Source organism: Stegodyphus dumicola, chromosome 4 (genome assembly GCF_044657685.1).
Source record: "Stegodyphus dumicola isolate Sdum_Otavi_A_Nest chromosome 4, ASM4465768v1".
Taxonomy (NCBI): domain Eukaryota; kingdom Metazoa; phylum Arthropoda; class Arachnida; order Araneae; family Eresidae; genus Stegodyphus; species Stegodyphus dumicola.
Genome location: NC_140771.1, coordinates 163,050,621 through 163,069,521, shown reverse-complemented (window position 1 = coordinate 163,069,521; position 18,901 = coordinate 163,050,621). Strand labels below are relative to the sequence as shown.

General features: G+C 32.9%; 1 protein-coding gene across 2 annotated transcripts in view; it reads left to right on the top strand.

Moving 5' to 3' along the window:
* Positions 1 to 18,901, top strand: part of LOC118190396 (chymotrypsin-like protease CTRL-1) — a 70,089-nt gene that overhangs the window by 14,800 nt on the left and 36,388 nt on the right. For both annotated transcript variants that reach the window (XM_085815724.1, XM_085815725.1), the window contains exons 4-5: positions 3,231 to 3,344; positions 10,393 to 10,606. In XM_085815724.1, the coding sequence (XP_085671850.1) occupies positions 3,231 to 3,344; positions 10,393 to 10,606 (328 nt within the window). The remainder of the gene's footprint in view (positions 1 to 3,230; positions 3,345 to 10,392; positions 10,607 to 18,901) is intronic.

Below are 18,901 nucleotides of genomic sequence, written 5' to 3'. Positions count from 1 at the left end.
AAGGAATGGAAAATCTAATGTTTTGGAAAGTAGAGTTGATAGTGCTTTTGGAGCCATATACGGACGGCTGGGGAATCATAGGTTCCCTTGCATGCAGCCCTCTTGTATGCAGCTTGTCACTAACGATATATTTGGATAGCCGAGCGCATGTAGGTGCACAGAACTTCCTTGTTAAATCTGGACGGATATTAGTTGCCTATTTCTTTTAAAAAAAGATGCTAAATGACAGTCTTGAGAGTCTGTCGTCGCACGTTTTAGACATTACCTGGCTTTTTGTACATATCTCCAGTATCTTTAAACTAATGCCAGATTTTGAGATAACGTTTTAGCTATTCATTTTAGGTCTTTACAGACTTGTGTGAGAATTTGCGCTGCTTGCTCACAATTCGTCAGATGCCTTCTCAATAACATGTTCCACTCTCCCCGCCCGAAAGAATTTAGCCAGCTATTCGCAGAATTCTTGAAATTGGATTCTGAAACACTCATTTTCATTCCTTCCAGACTTGCTGAAAGAATGGGCGCAAAAACTTGGACGCTTTTGTTTGGCACTGACAAATCCCGTGGGATTATATGATAACGCTGATTTTTGAACTACAAACCAATTATCTTTCATTATACTTAATAGAAATAATATAAAGCCCTTTCTCAAAGTTGTTCTTTTAATTTTCCGGCCAGTGTATTTTGGCTCTTAACTGTAGTAACTATTCTCAAGGATTCGTATGATCTTTCTCTCTCAGTTGCGCTTCCGCTTTTGAGATTATAATACAATTCTTTAGTTCCACTACGGTGGAAAATACACTGATGGGTCCAATGCTAAAGACTGAAGTCCATGAGAAAATGGACTTGAAAATGGAGTGCACATACTCAGTGCGTTCGTTAACCAAATTAAAAAATCTGATGTGTACACCACATGACTTCCTTGTACGGAATATTAAATTATATGCATTTTTCTTGCATTTCATTTAAACTTATTGGATTGAATTAAATCTACTTCGCCGACAGCGCATAAACCACAAAAGAATAAATGCATTCTTTAAAATTCACTCTAGTATTTGTTTACCATAGCGATACACTGGCGCTAGATTTACTTAACAGTATTATATTTCGTTCATATTATAACTCATAATGCACAAAATTTATATCATTTAAAGAATAAAATTATCTAATCGTTTCCACATGTTCTATTCAAATACTATAATAAAGCTAGAATGATGTATAAAAGAAATTAAGCAAGCAAAACAAAAAAGAAACAGTTTTTCACAGACGATTGATTATTTCTCATTCAATTAATTCAGTTCTCACTTCGCGAAAAGGCAAAAATATATAAAAACTCAAAATATCTATATTAAAAATTACGAAGTAAATCTTAAACACTTATTTCCTCGAAAAAATTCCAGAAAAGATTAAGCATGATTTAATTGGCAATAATAAATGAAGGCGTTATCTTTGTTGTTGCGAAGCTAAGTTTCTCTAGATTGGCAACAAATCCACTAGTCTGCTGTTTTAAATGTAAACAATCAATGGCCGCCATAAAAAAAAAGAAGGCTTAGCGGCACTTAAACAACTTTAAAATTGTTGATAATTCTAAAAATATTGCATACAGATTTACTAAAGGCATAAAAACCTTAACCGGAAGATAAAAACAACATAATTCAATCATTTTTAAAGCAAAAAATGTACAATTAACAAACATATACGAGTAAACAAACTGAGGTCACTGAGCCGGGTAACAGAGTGGATATATACATAAATATATTTATATACGTTTGGTGCGGCGATTGCGACCAAAATACGAGGTGCATATCTACATGTTATAGCAGTCCTATATACAAAATTTCGACGTTCTGAGGGTACTCGTTTTTGAGATATGAGAGATACGTAGGTACGCACGTACGTACATACGTTCGTACAAACGCCACGAAAAATTCTCTTCAGAATTAATTTTAAAGCAGTTTTATAATTTTTTTGGAGGAACAGAGTCTTTTATTCTGTCCTTACGTACATATATCACGCAAAAACATCGTTAAATTGCATTCGATAGCGGTCAAAATGGATATTTTCGTTGAATGCCTGAAACTTTTCGCGATTACAATACTTCAGTAACAGAGTGGATATATACATAAATATATTTATATACGTTTGGTGCGGCCGATTGCAACCAAAATACGAGGTGCATATCTACATGTTATAGCAGTCCTATATACAAAATTTCGACGTTCTGAGGCTACTCGTTTTTGAGATATGAGAGATACGTACGTAATCACGTACGTACATACGTTCGTACAAACGCCACGAAAAATTCTCTTCAGAATTAATTTTAAAGCAGTTTTATAATTTTTTTGGAGGAAACGAGTCTTTTATTCTGTCCTTACGTACAGATATCACGCAAAAACATCGTTAAATTGCATTCGATAGCGGTCAAAATGGATATTTTCGTTGAATGCCTGAAACTTTTCGCGATTACAATACTTCCTTTTTACTTCGTACAAGGAAATAAAAAGGCACTGCGTATTCTGGTTATAAACTGAATGCTATCATTTTTGGTGAACAGTGCTATGAACGGAACTGAAGATGATATTATTATGACGAAAAAAAAAAAAAATCAATGTCATACACGTGGACTTCTTTCTAGCAGAGAAATTTCTAAGAATTTCTAGAAAATTTCGAGCAGGACACGGAAATATCACTGAAGAATACTGAAAAATATCATTAATGTACGTTTGGATTAAAAATTTAAATAATTTTTTCAATTATTTAAACTATAATATAAGTTTTTAGTCAAATTAATTTTAATTATTTTGAATTCGTATTTAAATCTACACCCAAACTTCAACATTAAAATTTTGCTGAAATTTATTGGCTTATACACCGAAATGCATGATTGGAGAAAAATGAAAGAAAAGTTGCGATGCTGCCTCGCTGAATTTGAAAATAATTGAAAAATCAGAAAAAGTCTTCCATTTTTATTAAAATTGCATAATAATAATTATTATTTATATAATAATAATAAATAACATTATTAACTTTTTTGCTATCACCAGATCTTTGGATCCTTTCTCCAAATAATAAAAATGATGCAACATTTTCATTTACCTAAATTTGTTATGGACACTTCACAAACTACACTTTTTTCTTCTACTTTCTTTTTGGGTGGGTGGGGGGAGATGTTTTCTACTGCCACTAATTTTGTTACTTCTCATGTTTAATTACTCGATATTTCTCATTTACAGTCAGATGTACGGATGAACAGATAACCTGCCGTCATAGGACTAAATGCTTACCGAAGGAAAAACAGTGCGATGGCATCGATCATTGTGGTGATGGTACAGATGAGGAGAATTGTGGTGAGTATCCTTCAGCTATTTAGTTCACATTTTGTATGATGAATTTCAGTAATGACTATCTATGTTGAACTGCTATTAGCTTTCTAAGATAAGAGAAGCACATATAAAATACCTACACAAATTTGAAATCAAACAATTATGTCTAATACATATGTATAGTGTTAGATGGTACATCAAATAGTAATAACTTGAGAGTAGTAGCTATTCCGTAGATACGTTTGCTACAGAAACCTTCCCTCAACGAATGCTCAGATCAGTCAACTAAGAGACGGCTAACATTAGCTTATCAAATGCCTGATAAGAAAATATGCTATGATGAAAAAAGTCTTCCTCATAAAAAGTAAAAATCACAGAAAAATAATCAATAATAAAAAAGGGAGTGGCAAAAATATGCACAAATTAATATCATACTGATGTAGAATATACCATCCGGTAACAATGCGAATCATGAAGTTAAAAAGTAATCCAGTATTATCTCATGTCCTAACCAAACTATAGACGAGGTTCCAAATCTCAAGTTCCAAAATACCTTATATCATTTGTTTTCATTTTATAAGCTACTCCAACAACTTACATTCCAGAGAAGTAATTAACAGAGCAACTCACAACAATCTTCTTTTTTTTTTTTTTTATTTATTTATTACGTGCTCCGCCCTTAGGCACTACACGGAAAGGGAGGGATGCCCCGTGGAGGTCTTTTTAAGGGAAACTGGCTCGTATCCCCGTTACACATGGGGGAAAACGACGAAAACGTCCATGCAGCCAGCCCGTTCGCCGGGACTCGAACCCCGGAACGAACTACCAGTGTTCAGCGGCTTTTACCGCTCGGCCGCTGGTGGGCCCACAACAATCTTTGTAACCTAGAAAATGCAACGGTGGCACACACACAATTTATTCCATCTTAACAAACCTGCTAAGCACTGATACTGAAAAAGTAATTACATCCTGGAGAACTGCTAAATGAACAAAAAGCTGTAGTCGAAGGGCAACATCCATTGCCTTACGGTAAAGTACTGGTGCTTTCATGGTGCCTGTCTCAGCTATGACTATCAAACGCAGGTAGATCATATATTTCTCCAGAAAATGTTTCAGAGGTAGATTAGAACAAATAGTTATATAATATACATTTTTATTTACTTATTTTGTTTGCGAAGGAATCACAAGTCGATTACAGAATACAGTATTGCATAAAGTCAAGTATCGTATGCATACATATTCACAATATACACTCTGTGGCCATCATTATAAAAAAAAACACCTTTTTTTAAATTTGATTCCGAGGGGATCCATTTGCCCTTCCTTTGTGAACGCCTAAGAAGCAATTGCTGATATGCAATTGCTTACTTAATTGCTGATATATAGGACAGTGCTGATTAATTGCTGATATACAGGACAGAGCAGTGTTTCTCGAAAGGGAAGACTGCATTTCCCCAAACAAGTGACTTCATTATCTTCTTACCAAGGTGTATATGATAAATGCATGGTAGCACAACATGATATAACACTTGCTGAAAACGTTTTTGACATCGAAAGAAATACGAGAAATTGCTGTTGGACTACCAGTTATAAATAATATGTTAATTTAAGTGTTAAAAACTTTCACAGCTTTTTCTTTTTGGTGTTTTAAAAAGGCCGATTAACATTATGTTAGCAGAGCATTTATAATTCACGAGACCTAAAATTGTTGCTATTTCAAAAGAAATGAGATTGTTAATTCAAAATCTAAATGAAATTTCTCGACATGTTGCCTTTCAAAGTGCATACGATCTTTAATTTATTCTTTAGATTATTACAATGGCTGTTCAGGGAAAAAAACTGCCCGTTTTTATGAGAAAAAAAGTTTCTCAAGAATCTCTATATTTATTTATAAAAATATGTTTTAATTAATATAATTTATAATATATCTAATCGATAACTTTGATGAAAATTTGCAGTATTATTTTATTTGATAACTTCTGTAACTTAATATCACATGTCTTGGTAAAGAATAATTATTTGGTTTAAATTTTTCCCAACCAGTTTGAATATGAAATCTTCATTCTTGCTTTTACGTATGTAAATCAATGTAATGCATTTCGAATACAAATAGCAATTGAAGAAATAATACTTCAAGTCGGGCAATAATCCACAAGCTCAAAAACCTAATGGCAGCGAATTGAATTAAAAACAATACCGAATACTTATTTATACTTTATGTACGAGTATTTTCTCCTTAATTCTGTAAAACATTTTTATCATAATGAATGTTTAAGTTTTAATGTCTGACATAAGAGTGTAGAGTAGAAATGCTTTCCCTAAGCATTAAATCTGTGAGTTCTGATTAAAGTATACTTTCTCTTCAAGGACTTAGGGGTTGCAATAACCTTTATCAGCTAAATAACAACAAACAGAGGAGACAGAAAGAAAAAAGAGAAGAGAGTAGAAAATAATGAACACGGAAACAATTCAGATAATAGAGAATTTATCTTTTCAGTCTCAGTTTTTTTATTTGAGGTTATCGCATTTAAGAACATGAACACCGTACTCTGAGGTTAATTTGAGAGTGAATTAAAAGCATTCGACAAAAACTTGCAAGTCATGGTCAATAATTTCGAAGACTTCCTTCTATATGTCCCTCGAAAACCAGTTTTGCAACAAATTAAACATTGGTTATAGATTAAAAGGAAATAATAAATTGCCAACCGCTCTAACCTTTGGTAGGAGAATGTGGTTAAAATTTCATACTATTTTAAAGAAATTACATATGTCTTGCGACACTGTAAAACATTATTTTACTTCCTGCGCCATTTCAGCTTAAAAAATACAACTCACGTTGTCTCACGTTGTCTTCACGTTGCAATTCAGTAATCTTATAGACAAAAAATTGAATTATCCATTAAGCAATAATAATGAATGAATAACTATCTCAGCGATATCGTAGGACAGCGGACTAGAAATTGGATCAAATCATTTAATTAGGGCAAAGAACGTGAATCCTACTTACCTGCACCAGTGGTCTTAAACTGAAATTTCGGGCGGACTAAACGCACAACCTAAAAGAAGTTGAAGGACTGAAATTTTTTTACTGAATTAAAGTTCTTTTTAAACTAAATTTTAAATTTCACTTAATAAGTATTTATATAAACATGCATATATAATAATTATAACGTAAAGGCAGGAACGAATCATAAGACTCTTAGAGGCCCTAAACGCTTTACGGATTTTGGTGCGGTGGCATACATTTAGGCCGGGCGTTTTTCCCCTTATTACTTCTCTCTTTGTCTCTGGAAATGAGAAATTTTTGTGGAGCTTCTTTTCTTGAGTCCCAACGCATCTTTCTGTGGTGCCTTCTTTCCTAAACAAATGCTTATTTTGCTTAACGGTTAATTCAGTTCTGCGAGAAGGAAATACAGTAATCCCCCTTAACAAGAACTCGCTTAAGATGAACATTCGGTTAACATGAACAAAATTTCCGATATGCATGGTATTATTATAGGAAATTTTATCGGTTAATGCGAATTTCGATTAACGCGCGTTGCGTCATTAGTTTTTTTTTTTTTTTTTTTTTTTTTTTTTAACAAGAACTTAAAAGATTTTTCCTATTTTTTCTTGTTTTTCTTTGCTAGGGTTTCGTTTAAAAGTGTTTCATCCCATTTAATTGAAAACCTCACAGAATTATTCTGAGACCATTGACCTAAGCTATGATTTCGCTGAAATATTTTTAGCGTCAAAATTTGAAAGCATTTTTTACGTAAATCACATAAATGAAACAAAATGTAACTGCCGGTACGATAAGAATCATTTTATGACATTGAACGACTTTAATTCTGCCGTCTTGAAGGCAAAAAGGCGCACCATACTTCACGCGACATCCAGTATCCACTTCGGATGTACCGCAAAAATTTCTTTTTTGATAATTAATTGAAATCTTAAAGCCAAAGATTATTTTGGATTCAGAGAAGTGATTTAGATACTGCAAAATTTAATTAACACAAACCACCAAATAATGAAGCAAAGTCAGATTTACAAAACTGGGGGTCAGAGTAGGATTCTATTACGAACATACTTCTATTTTTTTTTTATTTTTTTTTTCTTCAAGATAGTCGATGTCACTAATGCAGAATATATTTAATATAAAAGCGCATTTTGTAATCTTGAAATAATGTTATAATTCAACATTCTTAATTCATTCTTAATTAAACAAAAGAGTACATTTCAGCTTTTCGTAATTTTTGTTTTCAAGTTTTCAATTTAATATGTGTTATATAAAACACAAATTTACAAATTTTAAACGGGAAACACCCCGAAAGAAACTGGAAAAAAAGGAAAAACTTGGAAAATTCTTATTGACTTTACTTCAAATTTTAATTAAATTAGATTATACGACCAAATTAATGCTGTTAAACTGCTTATCCATTCAATAATCAAATATATGAATAAAATATACACTGCGAAAAAAAAAAGGGGGACAGTTCTATATCTCTCGTTCTACTGGCCCGATTGACGCAATTCAACTTGCGTTTTTCATGTTTTGAAAGCGCGACTTAGGATATGTATTAGATGGTATTTTGGCACAAAATCAGACTTTTTCTGAAATAACATACCAATTTCTTCCCATATTTCGATTCTATGACTCAAATTACGCCAAACTACCATGTTTTGTAAAAATCGCACGAGTAGTTTTTAAAAAATTAGCTCTCAAAAATTTAGCTCCTCAATGTTAATTGAATTTGATATATACTTATTAATATCTTTTTTTATTAAACTTATTTGACTCTTCCTTTCACATTTCTAAATTTAGCTTCATTCCAAATAAAATTCGCTTATTTTTTATGTTCTGTTTAGGCGCGTTTTGAAATTTGGCATATTTGTTGAAAGCGACAAAACATCAAATGGGATTTAGACACTTTTCTAAAATTATTTGGGAGTAGAAACGAAGTGGCTTTTTTTCCATTTATGCGCAATGCATAAAGAAAGGTTAGAACAAGGTGTCTTTTTTTTACCCTCCGGCATAATGGAAGGGAAAGGAAAATTGGTTGCCACATATTGAGAAGTTCGCCAAGTGAATTATTCTTGGCGAAAAAATTGTGCCAAGATAAATTTTTGAATTTCTCTGTAAATTTCGCACCAAATTTTACAAAATTTTATATCTAGGCATAATTTGAGTCATAGAATCGAAATATGGAAAACAATTGATATGTTATTTCAGAAAAAGTCCGATTTTGTGTAAAAATACCTATGTTAGAACAATGCTATATATAAATCTAATATATATCCTAAGTCTCAGTTTCGAGACATGAAAAACGCAGTTTGAATTTTGTCAATCGGCCCAGTAGAACGGGCGGTATAAAACCGTTCTTTTTTTTTTCCTCAGTGTACAGTTAAAAAAATTAGTTTCTTTGAAAGGTGGAAGAAATCATTTCTTTTGATGAATCGTTCCACGTTTTTTATATCCTGAGCATCTCAAAAATTAATTTTAGAATTGTTTAAAAAATAGTATATTGTTAATTAAAAATTATAATTTAATAATGTATAATTTTTAATTTTAAGTGATCATTTCAGTTTAATACGTTATATCTCATAAATTAAATAATCATCAATTCAAACAAAATGCTTCTATAAGTCAAATAATCTAATAAAAACATTTAATTGAAAAAAGTAGTTCAATAAAGTCAAATTTTCCACTTTTATAGCAGCCAGTCTTGAAGTAAGAAAAGCCAGGAGTTGTGGGAGGATATAGCACCATGAGGTGCCTATATTTCAAGAAAACTCCAAATTAATTAAAATTTATTTTATAATGCAATTTATTTAAATTAATTTTATTAATTATTTTATTTTATTTAACTTCTTTTTTAATGCTATTCTGACGTAAAGTATTTTTATATTTAATTAGACATTCTAAATTTGCTATTCTTTGGCTAATTTCATTTTGTAATTTTTTTACTCTTTTATACTGAGAAAATTCTGAAGAAGAAAGAAAATATTTATTTATCCCAGTGCTTTTAAATACGAAGAAAATAAAATTAACAATTAATGTAACTACTGTGCGGATAAACTCATCGTCATTATTGATGTAAAACATAATTAAATACTAATATTAATTAACTAAATATTAGTTGAATCTTCATAAGATGTTCCACACATGTCTGATGTAGATTAAGAAAATTTACAATTCAAATCAAATAATATTTAATAAGAAAAATTATGCTAAAATTCTACAGAAACGAGAAAATGAAATTTATACATTTTTTTACATAAATTTATACATATAATTAAATGTATTAATTTCTTACACGCTGGGAAATATTTTTCTAACAAATGCTAAAAATTAAAGCCGGGAGATTTGTTCATCTTCCGGGAGATGTGATGTTTTTTCATCACATCTCCAGTTCGAAGTGTTTCAGAGGAAATTGTACAGCTGCTAACCCTCCCGATTTTTCTGGAAGCAGTACTATTCTTTCTGAATTTCGCTTAACCTATCTTGAGATCTGTATTAGGAATTAAAAATACACAGCATTCTTAAAATTTAAGAGGAAAAAAAAAGAGGAAGAAGAAGAAAAAGAAAGAAAAAAAAAAAGGCGAGAGAGAAAGCCTGAAAAGTTTTGCTTAAAGAAAGAGAGATTGAAAATATTGTTTGCTACAAAACAAAACAAACTTATGACTGCGGAATAACTATGATTTCCATAGCAGCTAATTTGAGAATCTAGCTTTCAAGAGAATCTAGAAATTCTTTGAAAGTAGATGTACGGAGAAAGTACGCATTTCGCCCTCTTCTGAAATTAGGCTTTAAATGTAAGTACTCAGAGACCACCTCTAGAACAGGAATTTCATAGCCCATCATTCTTTAATACACATGCACATCAGTCACTTGTTTTCCTTATAAAATATGCATTATTTTTTTAATAATAGCTAATAATAAATAAGAAAAGTTCATTAAAAAATGCAGTTTTTCGGCTTACCGATTCAGTTTTATTTTATTCACAATTTCTTTCAAGATAACTTTTACTACATAAGCAACTTAGAATTATTTTAGTGAGGGTTCAAACTGACGATCTAAGATCATTTTCAGGAGTCAGAAATACAACGAATGAGCAGTGTGGAATACCCAAGATACCTCCCGTGTTGGACAGCTACCGTATTGTGGGAGGAAGAATGGCTGTTCCCGGCAGCTGGCCATGGCAAGCTTCTTTGCGTCTGGTTCAGAACGAGCCTTTCAGTCACTGGTGTGGCGGAGTCCTTTTTCATAAGCAGTGGTTGCTAACCGCTGCTCACTGTTTCAAAAAGTAAGCACACGTGTCTTTCCCAAAGTGTTTTCCCAGCAGATGTGTATTTCAAGTTCACTGAATCAGCTTGATATTACCCAAATGGTCTAACTTACATGTAAAGAACTTGCAGAATAGCTTAATAAACAAAAATATTACAGAAACCACAAGTTGTTGTACAATTGAAAATAATGTACAATATAAAAATAAGCTTGAGAAAAAATAACAGATAATGCAATAACTCATGTCACTTTTCACGCAGGACTTGTTATACATGTTCTAACACGTTTAAACAAGTGTATTATGGAAATAAAGTTAAATTACTCGTATTAAAGTTGACATCATATGAAATTGACTTTGTTAATGCCAAATCAACAAGTGTCGGAGGGAAAAAAAAAAACTGAGAACCTGAAATTTTGTAAAGTGGACTCTGGTGACTAATCAATTAAATTAATCTCAGTTTATCTTCGTAAATAAACAAACTAATTAAATTCAATACTTTATAAGGTTTGTTTGTGGGAGCAGCCCGCCCATCTGACCACAAGTGGCTCTATGGCTTAACTAGGCATATTTTATAAGTAAAGTGATCATTCTTCTCTGAAATCTAAATTTTATTCTCAATAATAATTTAATTCTAAGTTTTGTTTTCAAAATTAAAATATACTCTCTCTTTTAGCCAGTTAATATCTCTGTAATTTCATAATTTATAGCATTTCCAAATCAGAGATAGGTTAATATAAACATTAAACATATTCATTGAATGCAATAATACCACTTTATCACGACACCAGAAAAGAACGATCGCACATAAAAATAAATCACCAAATAATATTGATATTATTAAATATATCACTCAACTAATATTATGAATTCATATTATTCTAATCCATACATTAAATCTAATTGAACATTTCAAGTTAAATAACATTCCAAAGACTAATTAGTTTGATTGGCACAAACAAAAGCACAATGAAAACTGCAGTAACTAATAATTAATTAATTCCCAATTCAAAATCGCAATTTTAATCAACACAGTTTCTTTCGTATAGCCCTTGTTTTCCATAAGGATCACATGGGGTGACTTGACAGACCATAGAAAAAAATCACTAGAATTTTAGGTTTAAATACATATTAACTCCTAGATTATCATATTCATTTTGACAGTTGGTAAAATTACCTGTAACATTCTTTGAAAAGTAAATGACTAACTGACAAAAAGCCCCGCTTTATGTTCTTTTCTTGAACCCAGCAGTTAAAAGGCTTTCCTATCCATGCTTACAGCCGCATCTTAAAATTCCCAAGCAGTGAGAATTTGAACAAAAACTAAACAATTAAGATACAATACAGCTGAATTTCTGTCTTTGAAATGCACTACTGGCCATTAAAAATGCTGCACCAAGAAGGAAAGCAAATAGCAGAATCTTAGTTATTATACGTATAGGGTATTAATAGGAGGAAGACATGATTAAGTTTACAGATGGTTTGGGGCTGACAGCATGCAGAATTCAATATACAGAGCTCACATCTCTGGCAACAGCAACGGCTATAACCGGCTGGGAATCGAGTCGAACTGAGCTTGGGTGCAGTTACGGGAACTTTCATTCCATGCGGCTTTATGCCAGAGCTCATCAGTCGTAGTGGCTGAAGAGTGGATGCGTCCCAATCGCTCAGCAACTAATGACCGGATATTCTCAGTGGGTGAGAAACCTAGAGAACATGCTGGCCAGAGTAACAGTCGAATATCCTCTGCATCGGGGAAGGTCAGAAAGGCACGAACAGCATACAGTCATGAATTAACTTATTTAAGGATGACATAACAAAGGTCTTGAAGTTGGGGCCCAGCCACGGTCCTTACACGCCAGAAATGTAGCGACCGCCGTCCACATGCAAACAAGAAGTGATCGAGATGTATATTAAATGGCACCCTACAAGATATCTAGGTTGCTGAGCTCGCATGACGATGACAAATGCAAGCTGGTAATGTTCCTTCTCCACGGTACCTCCACAAACGGATTAGTCCGTCATGATGCTATGTCCAAAACCAGAATCTGAAACGACGACATACTGCCATTCCTATGTTTAATGTCGTCATTTGTTGTACCACTGTAGGCGCAGCTGCCTTTGCTGCAGCTTCAAGAAAAGCAGCAATAAAGATCGCTGTACCAACAGCTCGTGATCTGTAGACGTTGTCACATTGTCCGCGCAGACCTCCTGACTCAGGGCACGTGACGGGGCTATATAGGCCTAGAGGACAACATGCTTGTCCTCTCAGACGTTAAGGGCCTGAGCTGCGTTTAGTATGGCCCTCTTGGATCCATCTATTTCAGATTCACCTGACAGTCATTGGATCCCGTTTATATACAGTGTAGATGGCTTTACTCATACCAGTTTTGTACGCATGAGCTGGAATTCTAAACATTTACATAACCCCAGCATGTAGTACCTTCCATGCAAATCCGGCGTTTGTTGCATGCAGCCTTCATGGTATGCAATTTTAATGGCCAGCAGTGTATTTTTTATTAACTCTAAAACCAAACAATTTGATTTAAATTCCTTAATCATCTAAAATAATTTTTGTATATAGCATTTAAATTCATTAATACTATAATAAAATTTTGTACACACTTTGCACACAACAAGTGTTTTTCACATGTATACATATCACCAAACGAAGACTGCTTCATTTAGATATACGCAGGGCTTGTAAGCCCCACTCTTGCCTTAATAGCCCTTCAATGAAAATCGAGGTCACAGAAGAGCACATTCAGATGCATCATGCTTTACGAATAAAAAAGAACACAATAGCATAGCAAATATTATAAAAATGAAGAGGAAATGTATGATAAAGCTGTTTTGAATATTCATAAAGAGCTAATTCAGTCTCTGTAAATTTCGACAAGTCGATCTTAAAAGTTTAAAGTCGCAGTTGAATAGCTGGAAGAAGAGGTTCATTCATCATTATCATTTGGGCCCACCAGCGGCCGAGCGGTAAAGTCGCTGAACACTGGTAGTTCGGTCCGAGGTTCGAATCCCGCGAACGGGCTGGCTGCATGGGCGTTTTCGTGGTTTTCCCCATGTGTAACGTGTATACGAGCCAGTTTCCCTTAGAAAGTCCTCCACGAAGGCATCCCTCCCCTTAGGCAGATAGCCCTAGTGTGCCGTAATTAAATACACCACATCATTATCATTTGCACATTGCCATTTAAGGAACTTGGAATTATCTCTAAGCTCGCTAGGCGGATTCCACATGAACTTATAGACGCTAATGAAAGAGAACGTGCGAGCATCTCAAATGTTCAAGTGAAAAAAATTCTCCTTTTTTTTTTTTAAATATCTAAAACAATAATAATAATAATAACTAAACAAAATAAATGATAAAAAATGACTACAAGTTCGAAACTTGCAAAATTTCATTGATGAAAACAATTTCAATTTCTATAAGGCACTTGAAACGGACATTCATGACATTTTCTTCTAAAATCCGGTTGATTTTCTTAAAGCTGCAACAGCTGCTCAAAAAAACTGTTGCAGCATTGGAAGAATGTTATTGATCAGATTTTGAATACAGAGTTTGTTAAGTTATTATTAATTATTTGTAAAATTAGTATCTTACTTATTTCTTCAAAATCTGCTACAAAAAACGATATTGTTGGTAGAATGACCTGATACAACTGGCGTTCTTTTCGGTTAACGGAAAGCCAGTCGCAACTATGCGCAAAAAGGTCAAATGTGGTAATCTGTTTATTTCACCTCATAAATAGTTATGCAGTGATGTCATTACAAATACGCAGGAAGAATGAACACTGATCATGCGATTTTACAAATTTACTTTCGAAATTTTCAGTTGTTTTTCAGTAGAAATTTTCATTTTTTGTTTTTTAAAGGAAAAAATATTAATATGGGTTATGATTTGATTATTGTTTAAATGACAGGAATTCGCGATTTAATTTTTGCAAGAAAATATATCATCCATGCTCCAAAACATTGTTCGGAAAAGTGAAAAATTAAATTGCGTTTTACTATTACAAAAGCATCAAAATGGCGCTGAAACGAAAGATAGTGCCGCGAAAAGGTTTATAGAGCGGGGATGCTGGTTTGAAGGTTCGAGCATTCCTTTTCAAAAGGCTATTTGGTTTATTTACCTCTGGAGTCAATAGCTCATGCTGGTAGAATTCTAGGAACTGCAACTAAGAATGAAACTAAATCACTCTAAAACTGCCCATCGGAATAATTATGTACGTTCTTATTTGTAAATATACGTATTTGTCTATGCTTTTTGTATTTATTTTGATTTAAATACTCATTCTTTCTACAAGTTGTCTATATTGTTAGATTTCCCATTCTTATGGCTAGTTAAATTTGACCAGTTAACCAAATGGGGCCCAGTTAATCGAAGAAGACCCTAACTGGCCTAAAATCTTTAAGTATTTGCATTTCTAATTAAATAAGTCAACTGGACACTTAGAAGATTTTTAATTCTCAAATTTCTATTTTCACGTACCTAATAAATGCTATCACACTGCGAACTAGTAAGTCAGAAGCACATTGCCAAAAGCAACGATTTGTTTTATTTGATAATGGTTAAGCATTCGACGGCTATCTGACTAAGGGGAATGATGCCTTCGTGGAGGACTTTCTAAGGTAAACAGGCTCGTATACACGCTACGCATGCGGAAAACCACGGAAACGCGCTTGCAGCCAAAACGTTCACGGGCATTCGAACTCCGAATCAAACTGGAAGCGTTCAATGACCTTATCGCTCGGCCGCTGGTGGGCCTTCCAAAAGCAACGAGCACTTTCTGAAGCCGAATCTAATCAGACAAGGCGTCAGCATGAACTACAGTTTAGATCGTGTAACTGAGATTTGCATAAAAATTCTAAATTGCATTAATTATTGGGCTAATCTTTGGAATATGGTAACAGGTAGTTTGGCGACATTTTGGTAAGGCAAAAAAGGTTACTAGCTAAGACTTTAGCAGTGTACATGGATAAAGTCAAGAGTGTGCGCAATGCCATTTTTGTGCAATTCTGAGATGTTTTTTTAAGTGAAAATAGGTCGACGTGTACAATTCTTAAAAACGCAGCAAGCAGTGGGTGACTCTGCACTTTCTCCCAATTTCGCACCTAATCTTCGTCATGATTAAGCATTTTTGTTCCATAAAAGTTCTAGTATAAGCGTAAATCGGCTAGCGGATTGTTGGCAAGCCAAATTTTCACCAAAAAACTGCCAAGTTACCATAATTCAAAGATAAACCAATTATTGTAATGGAAATAGAAATGAGTGAAAATACTCTAAAAACTTAAAATTTTGAAGTGTTAAAAAATTATATATATGCCACAGAGGTAGCTCAACCCCGAGATTTTAGGATTGAACCTCAATTTGGTGTAGATTTTGAATAAAACTCTATCCATGTTCAGGGTCACCAGACGCAAGTCTTATATCATTAAAAGATAAAGAAATATTTTTTGCTTCTGATAAAGAGGGACCTGCGTCGGATCGCTCTTAAAATCAATAGTTTTATTCAAACTTACGAGCGCACTTTTATAATGTGAAAGTTAAATATCTCATGCTGAATCAATTGCCCATAATGTATTCTCGTATTTTTGCTCTTTATTTGTAAAGGATTTTATCACTAATTATAAACAATAAATTTAATGTAATTTGTTTGTGAAAATTACTTCCGAAAGAATTAATACTTCAATTAAGAAGAATAGTCTCTTATACTTTTAGCAGCTAGCTAGCTCAGTTTTAGACCAATAAAAGTCAACAAATCAAATTTCAGAAATAGACTAATGCGATATTATTAGAGTTCACTCAACAGGAATCAGGAGTAAGTTTTTATAAATTTGAAGTACTAGTTTGGATGTTTCACTACACATTCATCAAAATTAATACTGCTAATCTATAAAAATTACCTCTGGTTCTTGTAGCCTGAAGTCTCTAATAATTGTTATTTGGCCTATATTTTTACTTTAATGCGATATTGTCAAAGATTCTCTTGGATATCAGATATGCAAAGAAACAATGTCATAGTAAAAAAACCGTGTGATTTGCATAAAGCACATTATGTCAAATGATTTTTCAAAACAAAATTATATTATGACAAATTATAAAAAAGGCTATAATCATCGACATCTAATAAGGATATACTAAATTGATAAAGCTAATTATTAACATTGAAATTTAAAGATAAATTTGACTATCTGATAATGACCTTTAGGATTAATTTTAATAATCGATTACTGGTATATCAAGTACCAAAATAGTAATTATATTCTCTTACGGGCATGTTATTTTCTTAAAGAATTCCTCAGACTTCAAATACATACATACTGCTGCAATAACAAGGAATGAGGCAAAACTCCTAAGTTATGGTTTATTTAAACATTTCCACTTGTTTGCTTTTATACTAATTAGTACTGCTTTAAATGTAATTTTTATTGCTATATATTTCTGTTTCCTTTCAAATATTTATTTAGGGCGTTATTTATGTCCATTATGTTATGTTTATGTATGAGCCAGTTCTGTGGCTATTCATTAAGCATTTCGTATAATCTTTACTTTGTGTAATCTGTTACTTATTATATTTGCATATATTTAATTGCATTATGATTTCGAAATTTTTGCATTTCTGATTAAATCTGATTAAACAGACTTGGTATTATTTACGAAGATGAGGGAGATTCAGGCTTCTGATACCAACCAGGTCCTAGAGAAAACTTTTGTTGCCAGTTTAGCAATATTTTAGGTATTTTCAAAAAACAAATATTTTGATGATAGGATTAATTTTTCTGGAAGAGTTCAGTAATATAAATAGGAAGCTGCAAGTAGCCGCCAGTAGGTTAAGAATTAAGCTATATAGAGTGATGGGTTATGGAATTTAAATATTTAGTGATTTTTAGGTTTTGTTCTGTGAGTGATTTTGTTTATTTGTTCGCTTAAACATGAATAACGAAATATTGGGTCACCACAAAAGTAATGCAATGTTTTTCATACGAACTAAAAGTTGGAGGGGGATGGAATAAAGTACTTGCATCAACTTGCTATAAAAAAGGTAGTATTTTGCCTTGTTCTTATTCTTAGCGCAACTTTTGAAGAGAGCAGTTCAGTTTTAACAGTTATTTTTTCAAAGCTATAATGAAAATGAAAAAGGAGCGTATTAGGTGTATTTTGCTTCATGAGTTGAATTAAATTATTATAAATAAGAATATTCCTACGGCGTATGGGAATCGGATAGCAAGCGTAAGCCAGACGGCAGTTCCAGAAATTCTGAACTGGAAACTACAGCCTAGAAGACTAGCTTGTTCCTGAAAGATCTGTCAAAGAACGTTGGATCTGTAAAGCTCCACGAGAACCTACTGCAAACCCTGGCTGAACTAAATCCCATTGTAACTATTAAAAATTAGCGGAGGATGAAAGAAAGCGTGTTTCAGATTAAAAAAGAACGCATTTTTTAAAAAAATTTTAAAGAATAAAAGAAGTAAAAATGAAAGTATTACTTATGTGATGACGTAATGCAAGAATTTGACGTTATTTGTCTAAGAGAGCGCTGCCTTTGCGGAGGGCTTCCGAAAAGAAACTGGCTCATATTCACATATATATGAAGAACATCAAAAAAGTGCGTCTGCGTTTCGTCCTTTTCGCAGTGTCGAATTATTACTATTCACTGTTATATCCATTTCACTATCGTAAGTGAGCGATTTTGTAACAAGCGATATTCATCTTATTTTAAGGAGAATTTTAGAGTGATCATTCCGTTGTCTTTGCTCTTTACCTCCCCTCATAATCTAAAAACTTGTTCTATTCATTTGGTTTGATTATTTAAGGAAATTTTGACGGATCTTTAATATATAACAATATCCAATTTTTAATTTTATAAAGAACTTTGTATATATAGTAGGCGCTCTTTTTAAGATCATTTCCTTGGTTTAGGTTATTTGAATATGACACAGCTATGAAAGCTACCTGCCTGAAAGGAGATATGCCTTCGTAGAGGACTTTGGGAGGAAAGCTTGCTCGTATTCACGTTATACAAAGATCACTTTTTGCAGAAACAATTTCATTACAACTACCAGTTACAATAGTGGGGAGAAAATATTAAATCAATATTAACTGCAATGACCAGTCACTGTAACATCCTTTTCCAGTAGCATGTGGGAAGTTATTATAAGGAATATCAGCTATAGATCTATACGGATTTCTAGCAACGTGAGCTTAATTATTAATTGTTGTTTGACTTATAAATTAATGTAAGCTTATTAATGAAAATACTGAATGAAGTCTGTGGACACAACAGAATTCATGCTACTTCTTAA